The sequence below is a fragment of the Peromyscus leucopus genome, chromosome 9, assembly GCF_004664715.2.
Source record: "Peromyscus leucopus breed LL Stock chromosome 9, UCI_PerLeu_2.1, whole genome shotgun sequence".
In the NCBI taxonomy this organism is placed as follows: Eukaryota; Metazoa; Chordata; class Mammalia; order Rodentia; family Cricetidae; genus Peromyscus; species Peromyscus leucopus.
The window spans coordinates 651,275-661,267 of NC_051070.1; the positions used below are offsets into that span (position 1 = coordinate 651,275).

The 9,993-nt window shown below is 40.3% G+C and overlaps 1 protein-coding gene across 1 annotated transcript in view; it reads right to left on the reverse strand.

Annotated features, from left to right (window-relative positions):
* Positions 1-9,169, reverse strand: part of Itgbl1 (integrin subunit beta like 1) — a 245,340-nt gene extending 236,171 nt beyond the window's left edge. Inside the window, exons 1-2 of the mRNA XM_028868297.2 lie at positions 8,841-9,169; positions 7,733-7,950 (exon numbers count right to left, since the gene is read on the reverse strand). Coding sequence (XP_028724130.1) covers positions 7,733-7,950; positions 8,841-8,938 — 316 coding nt within the window. The 5' untranslated portion in view covers positions 8,939-9,169. The remainder of the gene's footprint in view (positions 1-7,732; positions 7,951-8,840) is intronic.
* Positions 9,170-9,993: the final 824 nt, after the last annotated feature.

Here is a 9,993-nt window from a genome sequence, read left to right on the forward strand (position 1 = left end):
TGTTTCCTAGTGCAAGCAAGTCACTAGCCTGAGTGACTACCAAGAATAATCCAAACAAAATTCATCTCAAGCTCAGAAATTTAAAAAAAAAACTAATATCAGCAACAAGCAAACAAACAAAATCATCAAACTTGTCTTTGTGCCATGGGAAGAACACTTAGGATTGAGTTGATTTAATAAATTTCAGCATTAAGTTTTTCCTAGAGACATAACAGAATGATGTTGAACTTCAAAAGGTCTGAACCTCAGTTGGAACCTGTTCTCTACATGAAATATAATAACCTCTATTGATTGCTCCTTTATCTGTTTAAATTTACAGATACATGGCATGTTTCACTGTATATAACATTATATATTATATTTTGTTATACATATAATATACATATATATGTATATACTATATTATAGGTAATAGTTATCATATTATACTTTACATGGTTATCATTTCTGTGGTGAGAACACAACACTTACACACACTGTCTGCACTGATCCTCTCATAACAAATATGCATTGTTTTAATAAAACTTTGGTAATCAGATAAATTGAGGATTTTTAAGATTTAACTAAGTTTTCAGTAATCTTCCCCAAAGTGAAAATTATGTCTGTTTCAGAAATAATCAAACTGGTTCTTCCAGGGCTTGTCCAAGCTGATAATGGCTATAAATCATGTGAACTAATATGGAAATGGATCTTCCAGGTCTCCTGAGATTAAGGTCATCATTGCATCTGTCCTATACTTTCTCCTATTCTGACAAACATTTTTAATACAACCATCATTTAAAAAGGGTATAAATAAGATAAAACTTTATTTCTAGGGCTAGAGATACAGCTAAATGGTTAAGATTTATTTATTTTTATATTATGTGTGTGAGTGTTTTGCTTGCACATAGGTCTTTGTACCATATGTGTTCCTGGTGTCCATGGAAACTACAACCCCCTAGAACTGGAGTTTCAGGTGGTTGTGAGCCACCACGAGGGTACTAGTAATTGAACTGGATTATCTACAAAAAAGTGTTCTTAATCTCTTAGCCATATCTCTAGCCCAAGGAATAAAAGTTAATCTTATTTATACCCTTATTAAATGATGCTTGTATAAAAAAAGCACAAGTTTGTCAGAATAGGAGAAAGTATAGGGCAGATGTGGTGGGAGGCCTTGATCAGCCTTGATGCAATGGGAAGGGGCTTGGACCTGTCTCAACTGAATGTACCAGGCTTTGTTGACTCCCCATGGGAAGCCATACCCTTTTGGAGGAGTTGATGGGGGGTGAAGGGAGGGCAGAAGGAGGAATGGGAGGAGGAACTGTGGTTGGTATGTAAAATGAAAAATAAATGAATAAAAAGGAACTGCCTCTCAAAAAAAAAAAAGAAAAGAAAAGAAATTAAAAGAAAAGAAAGAATTTCCTTCGTCATATAAACAAAAGCAGTCCTGAGTCATACCGCCCAGGAACAGAGGGGCTGATCAATGGAGCCTCTGAGATACTAGATCCTGTGTCTTATAGGTATCACATTGCCACATGTGGTCACCTTGTGCATCTCTTGATTCAAAGTGTATATTCCAGGCAATATAAGAGATGCACAGTACAAAACAGCCCCCTCTGCATCGTCCCCTGTTGATCTACTCACACCTCTCCCTACATATCTTCAGCCAGAATAGTAGAGGAATATCCATCAGCACTTGTTTCCTACTATTATACTCACTTTGTACCATCATTGACTCCTTTGCACAGATAAGGAAACAAAAATTATGACTAAGTTGCAATGGCCAAGTGAAGATACTAAATATTGAAAACAGCAACAGCATTAAAAACACAAACTTCTAGTTTTCTTCAGATCTGTACTAGAAGCTTTGTGCTATTCTATAGAGGTTAGAGAAATTGAATCATGTTGCTAGCTCTAGGAAAGAAATAGAGGCTCAACAGTGATACACAGGACTGAACTGAATAGCAGTAGGTGTTGATAGACATGGGACCTCTTCACTGCCATTTACATGCACAGCAATTTACAGCAGGGTAATCACCTACTGTAGACCAGAAAGTCCTTAGAAGTATCCACTTCCTTGTTACTGGGACTTTAGATTACCATACATGACAAAAGGAACTCCTGTGGTTTGGTTAAGGGAATGGATCTGGAGATGAAAAATTCACCTTGGGTTATTAAAGTGGGTCTGGCCTAATGGTCCTTAAAAGCAGAGAACTGGCTCAGTATAAAGAGGAAAGAAGAGTGACAACAGAAGACATTCAGAAATGGCAGCATGAGAAGGACTAGGTGTCCTTTTGATGATTCTCAGACATTGCCAGGAGTAAGCATAAAGACTAGAAAACAGACACTCATACACAAAGTGGACTAGTTGCAGAAAAACAGGCATCTTAGTCACAAAAGCACAGGGAACTAAATTCTCTCAACACCAAATAACCAAGAAGCAGATTATCTACAGAGCCTCCATAAAGTGAGAGTCTGTCCATAACTCATCCCTGGCAGGTCCTGGCCAGCCCTCTAACATGCAGAACTATGAGAAAATTCACTTATGTTGTTAAAACCATGAGACTTTTGAAATTTGTTATGACCACAAGAGAAAACAGATACAAGGAGATGACATGGGATGTAGAAATATGTCCTGTTTTCCATTATAAATCCTCAGAAAGAATCTTCTAGGAAAAGAAGGCATACAAATGAGGGGCACAGGGGACTCTGCTCCTATGGTATTGGTACTGGTCACTCATCTCAAGACCGTGAACATTGTGGCTCAAGATCCGATAAGACAGCATGTGACTGAGACCAAGAGAGCAGGAAAGTTTGGGGTAGGGGTTGAGTTACAGCACAGTAGACATGGGGGGTTGGATTTAGCTTTACATCTCAAAATGCATTGAAGACTTTTGGAAATCTGTGCAGAATGTATATTCTTTGCAAATTTAAGAGGTATCACATAAGTGCAGTTTTCTTTCCTTGTTTTGGGGGAAATCATGTAAAAAAAAAGCAGACCTTGTCATAATTTATATTATTTGATTTAGATTATAAATATAATCTTCTAAGTTTTCAAGAGCAAGTAATAGGTACAGCCAATGTGTTGGGGTCTCCATGGTAGAACTTCAGAGTGCTACCCACCTCACCTGGTAAAACTGAGTAAAATGATCTGAGTGACTGGTACTTTGTATAAGAGAAAAACCTTTAACTTTTATATATCACTTGGGGTAATATGCAGTGCATTTGCCTAAAACAGATAAGTCTAAGAGAATTCTCCCAGATGCTCATGTAAAATAAGCAAGCTAGTACTGGTGACTCCTAATCCAAAATTACAAGCAATTCCAAGACCATGAAGGAAAGGCATAAAGGGTAGCAATGTACAGAGACTGGCTAGTATGGTGCTTCAGTGGAGAGGAAGATTAAAGACTGGCAGCGATCTTAGGTCCTCCATGCCTTTGACTTGAATTCACAGAGAGGGGAAGAGGAAGTTAAACACAAATGTGTGGTGATATTTTACTTGTGCATTAATAAATAAATCTTGCCTGGAGATCAGGGTGGGAAGGCCAGCCATTTTTAGTAAAAAACGAAGTCAGGCAGCACATGCCCTTAATCCCTTAGCAGGCAGGCAGATCATTTTTCTCTGTGTTCAAGGCCACACTAGGGAACAGAGCCAAGCATGGTGACACATGCCTTTAATCCCAGTACCAACCATAGAGACCTGGTGGTCTGTATAGACAGACAGACAGTGACAGAGCTGTGTAGGAAGAGGAAGTGAGGTAGCTGGGCTAAGACAGCCAGTGAGAGGGCAGAACAGCAAGGCAATAACGGCGTGGGTAGACAGGAAGTAGCTCTCATTTGGAAGCTGCAGAGTTGGTGAGGTGAGGTTGGCTGGTGGCTTTCCCTATTTCCCTGATTTAAGGCTTTCACCCCATATTTGGCTTTGTGTTTTTAATTTAAAAAGACCATTTAGAAATTCATCTACACAAATGGGGCTAGACAAAGACAAAATAAGGCTTGAAGAAAGGAAATGGAGAATAGAAAAGGACTAAGAGAGGAAAAAATTTGTTAGAAAGAAGAAACAATTGAGCAAAACTTCAAGGATAGGGAATTGCTAGTTAAAAAAAAAAAATAAAGACTTGGAATTACAAGAACTCAGGCACCATCTGAGATTTGGGAAGGCCCGAGTTTTTATAATTCCAAGTCTTTTTAACAAAATTTTAACCATAATGTTTAATACCTGGCTCAATGGAATCCCCACTGGAATTATACCCACACTGCATTATAGGTACTTGGCAGTTCTGGTAACCTCGTATCCCATAGTTGGCCACCACACAGCCCTAGCTTCCCAAGCACTTCAACAGCAGAGAGACTACCAAACACACAGTACTTTGTGTTACCTAAATTGAAATCAGTAGTTGTTCCCAATTATGAATACTACTTAAAAAACAAAACCTGGAGCTTGAGTTACAAGATGATGTGAGCCATTTGCCATGGGTTCTGGGGATTGAATTTGGGTCCTCTATAAGAACAACAAGTGCTCTTACCCATGAACCACCTCTCTAGCCCCCTATTTTATTTTTATTATATTTATGTGGGGCAGGGGTTCTGTGCCCATGAGACCAACACTGAACTTTTTTTTTTTTTTGGTGCCTTTTTCAAGACAGGCTTTCTCTGTGTAGCTCTGGTTATCCTGGATCTCAAGTCTGTAGATTAGGCTGGCCTCCAGCTCACAGAGATCTACCTGTCTCTACCTCCTGAGTGCTAGGATTAAAGGCACATGGCACAACCACCTGGCTAACACTGATTAATTTTAAGGGACACATTTCAAAATCAACTCTAAAATCTTTTTAGGAAACCAATGTTTTCTTTTAAGTGCATCATTGCTGTTTATGGGTTTTATCCAGGGATGCTTTAGAAATATCAATCTAAAGTTTGTTTTCATGCAAAGAAACATGCTGCTGTTCTCACAGATAGAATTTACCAAAATTAGTTTGTCCCACAATAAACCACCACATCACACCCCCAGGAATAGTTACTGGCCAGATCTGTAGCCTGCAAAAGTGAGAGATAGATTCAGGTACCACTAGAAGAAACATACTTGTGATAGTGTGGACATTTTCAACCAGCTCAAATTAAAATAAGTACAGTTCTTATGAGTCACAGTGTAAAAATCCTAAATGACTACACTTTAAAAGGGCACAGTGTGCATAATGCAGATGTTTTGAGGCTAGGCCAAAATTGCTGTCCTTGCTTGACATTTTGAGCCTCAAATCAGTAACAGGCCCCAAATACATGAAGAAAATTAAACTGATCTCACAGTCACAACATAAGGCCAGGCCTCTTACTTATCTTTCTACCTGTGCACCCATACATACATCCGTCCATACATAATAATGTTAGACACATCAATACATTAGTACACATTGAGTACTCACTTCATGTCAGATACCACATGACATATTTTACACATATTAAACCTCACAACAATTCTATAAGGCTGTTACAGTTAAGATGTCCATTTGGGGGAGCTGAAGAGATGGCTGTACAGTTGAAAGCAATTGTTACTCTTGCAGATGACCTGGATTGATTCCCAGCACCACATATGGTAGCTCACAACCATCTATAACTGTAGTTCCAAGGGACTGGACTCCTTCCTCTGAGATGTACAGGAACCAGGCACACATGTAGTACAAATAATACATGCAGGAAAAAAAATTATATACATAAAATAAAATAAATAATAATTGTTTAAAGATTTATATTTTTCAGATGAAGAAATGCTTAGAAGTTTAAGTAACTGTGCCAGTTCAAATAGCCAGATGGACTAGGATTTGAAGTCTGAAATTTTCTGACAGGTTCTATGCCCTAACTAGTTTGTGGTATAGGAGGGCAGGATTTGTTTTCTTCAAAATGGAAAGGAAGTCTCTGGCAATTACTGTGTTTCCACAAAAGACTTACTGGGATTTATCAAGGCAAATGTCAGATGATTCACAAAACAAACAAAAAAGAACAAAAAAAAATCATCTTGCTATATTTTCCTAGTAGTTGTGAAATTGAAAATAGGATGGAAAAGCTAAATCTGAAACACAGAACAGGAGGATGAGCTGGCAAGGCCGCTCTGTGCTCCCTGTGAGGAGGACTCCTGAGGCTGGCAAACGTGCTCACAGTAGTGTCAGGGGCAGATACCAAAGAAGACTCGAAAGGGAAATCTCAGTGGCCACCGGTCAATGTACATGCTTCAAGTAAAAGTGTCAGATGAGCACAAATATTCTGCTCAGTTGTGAACAAACATATAGAAAGGCAAAAACAACAACAACAACAAAAAAATGTGACTTGGTCCTGCATTTAGTATCAAGAAGGAAGGAATTCAGTGACTAACATGTTTTAAGTAAACAGCCAGTTCCCCCCAAGGAAGGAGAAAGGACTCCAAAGCCCACAGCATCACAAAGCCAGATTCACAGCAAGGGACCAACCAAGGCCCTTAGCAGGAAAGCTTATGGGATGGCACTCAGCCATCGCTGCTAGTTTTACTAGCTAAAGGCTATATCTCACCACTTTATTTTCTAATCAAATAAGAACACTAAAAGCCCTAAAAATATTGCTCAAAACTCATACCTTTGTGGAGATCTTGCCAGAGACAGTAAAACCAAAGGGACTGGGTGATAGCTGAATTTGGAATGAAATAGCAGATAAAAGATTGCTTTCATTCCAAGCAGCTACTCCAATAATTCAAGTTTGAAACTAATGTAGTTAAAATAACAAGGGTTGAGTCATAGTCCTCACAGGCTTCACAGACAAACCACCTAGAAGCACCTGTGCCCCTCTGAGTTACCTCTAGGACTATTTTTTTCCATATCACACAACCTAAATATTAGAGCTGTCCTAGTGGACTCTTGGGCCCAGGCACTAAGGAAAAACATTGTTATTGTAAGTTTGGTTTTGATCTCTTGATGTTATTGTTGGACATCTTAGTCTTAGCAGCCTCGAGGGTAAAATAACTTGCTTTGTTTTCCTGCTAATCGGCCAAACCCTGCTTGGCATACACTGTGCTGGCTTTTGCTGGTGGAGTTCCTGCGCTGGTCGGGGAAAATTAACTGAGGCTCCTAGGAAAAGACACAGTTACTTGAAGTTGTTAAAGAAGTTAAAGGTTCTGACTTTTTCCAATATTAGAACTTGAATTATACTTTCAAGTGTGCAAGGGAAACAAATATACTTTCACTCCCCCCTTACAAGATAGTACATTTTACTGGAGCTCAGAATTTCAAGCAGTTGAAACAAAATGCATCCAAGTAAATATGTGCTTTTTTTTATTCCTTTCCCTACCATGATTTTAGATATGTACCTCTCTCTGTGAAAAACACCCTAAGAGTAAAAAGGTAATTTCAAGCTCAAAAATACTGCCTCCTTGATTTTGCAGAAAACAGCACCCCTCCATATTACCTATAAAATGAGGATCACAATCTTCAGATAATGGGGGCAGGGAGACCCTCAGGGTATCTCCATTTGTGAGGCTCTGAAGAATCTAGTTCATGATAAAGAGCCACAAGAGAGGAAGTGAAATTTATAATGAGGTCAATGAAATATCTGTATACACAAACATACATATATATTTATAATTTCCACTTAAGTGAGGACCAAAGAGGAGGAGAAATATTGTAATAAATAATGCCAAAACTGCAGAGAAGCATGGCCTTCTCTGACTGCAGCAACTTAACCCAGTGCCTGTCTGGAGGCAGGTGACCCCACAAGGGAGACAGCGCCTGTGCCTTACCTGCGCAAGTTTTCCCGTCGTAGGTCTCACACACCCAGTCGTGGCACTCACACAGCGGCCCGAAATAGGTGCCAGGTTCCGTCACTTGACAGATGCAGACCCCGCACTCGCACCGGCCACGGTCATGACACAGGGCGCCCCCTGGGGGCTGCCCAGGTGCACGACATCTGCGCTCGGACTCGGCCCTAGACAGCCTGCAGGGGGCGCCGGACAAGCTTCTGCATGAGATAAGAAAGGCCCCAGGCAGGCCAAGGTCAGACACAGGCCCCGCCCCTTCTTCTCCCAGCCCACTCTCCCCCTCAACGCCTGAGAAGAGACCTCCAGCCTCATTGTTTTGTGGGCCAAGCACGCCTCTGAAGAGCTGGGTTTTAACCATGACTCGAAACAGGACCTTCCAAGTAGACAGAGGTGAAGGCCCCTTGCTCCTTGGTGGAATGCCACTTAATCTTAAATGCACATTTTGATTAAATGCAAATTAGTCTGAAGTATGATACTTGGCTGGCTTTTTGTTCCTTCTTTTTAAAAATGCCCCGTTATTATCTGATAGCTAGATGGAGATTATTTCGTGAAAAAGAAGAAATGACGGGTGAATGTTTAGAAAAAGTTTTATGTATCAAGTATAAGATAGGGAGAAATGCTTTTAAATTGTGTATGAAACAGGCCTTAAGAATTCTACTTTTCAAAAGTTGAAATGGAATTCATTGTCTCTTTCAAAATGCAGTACAAGATGCGGCAGGGCCATGCAGCATGTTAGAAAGTGCTATATTAGAAATTGGAAATAAAGCTGCTTTACAGACTGGGGGGAACACAGGTGTGCATAAGTACATCTTTGACTCGAGGTAAAAAATCCCCCCCCTACACATTTTTGCAAAGGGGGAAATGATATTTGATTCAATGAGTATTTTTCCAAAGAAAAAGTGAAAGAACAGATATGAAGCAACACCAAGGCAAGATAGAAGGGGAGAAAATGCAGAACAGGTTGAAAAGAGTTTATCCTGGGTCCAACTTGGTAACTGCTCTTGGCTTAGACAGTCAGTCATCCGCAAGCTTGAGTTATGCCACGTACAGCACAGCAGGTCTGTCTCAAAGCATAATAAACCAGACTTACCTCAGAGACGGTGAGAAGCTTTGAGGACCAGCTGACAGCCCAAGGACTAGAAGGGAGGACACCAGCAACAAGAAGTTCCTGAAGCCTGGGGGATGCATGCTGAGCTGCAGGGCTGTGCAGGCAGGTGGGCAGGCCAGCTGCTTGGCCTGCCGCAAGGTGGGGCTTTCACAGGAGGCAACGGGAGGGGGAAGTGTCACCAGCAGATGTCCAGCAGAAGGACTTGGGACACCCGAACTTGCAGGCTCTGGGCTCCTCCTGGAGGCTCAGTTGCCTGCGAGGACTTGGGCAGTGGAAGTGCTCTGGGCGGGGTGCAAGTGCCAAACTCCTCCAGTGGAGAGTCTAGGAGGGAAGTAATTAGAAACAGTTGTACAAGCAGATGGTTTATTTTGACATTTTAAAAAAGTATCCTGTTCACAGATTTGAAAAAAAAAAAATCACTTCTTTCTGCAAGTACAGGGCCCAGAAATATTTAACAAGAAGATATTTGGGTTAGCTGATTTAAAAAAAAAAAAAAAAAAAGTCACCGTTAAAATAATTTCTGAATTGTGAAAATGAAGGAGGGGGAGGACGGGCTATGGGTGAACACAGCAGGGAACTGCTTTCACCAGCTTTATAAAAGATGCCCAATGGCAGTGTGAGTGATTCAGGCAAACAAAGCTAGCAAACACAGTTCTGTGTATTTATTAAGCTTTGTTTTTAACCATGGGTATTTTGTTCCTTAAGTATCTAAAAAAAAAAAAGTACATTTTTCTTCCAGTTATTCAAGCCAGTTTCTTATCCTAGCCACATTTTTTTTTCCTAACTTGGACAGTCCAAATTAAGGTCGTTCCAAATCCACTCCATTTTCTCCTGTGATATCAGTATGCAGAAACAAAATAAAATATCTGACTACAATGTGATTTGCACTAAAAAGAAAACAATCAGTGACATTTCTTAGTCACCTACTCAGTGCCAGCCTCTAATATTAATTCTGATTGTGAGAATGATCACACATTGTTTGCTAATTACACTTCTACCAGGCACCAGTCTCTGTGCCAGATGGAAGAAACATGCAAAGGGCAAAGGGGCATACTCCTTTCTGGGAAGGCAGAGGACTAGTAAGTTGTCAATCAAAACAAAAACACCAATTCCAAAGGACCAGAGATTGCCATGA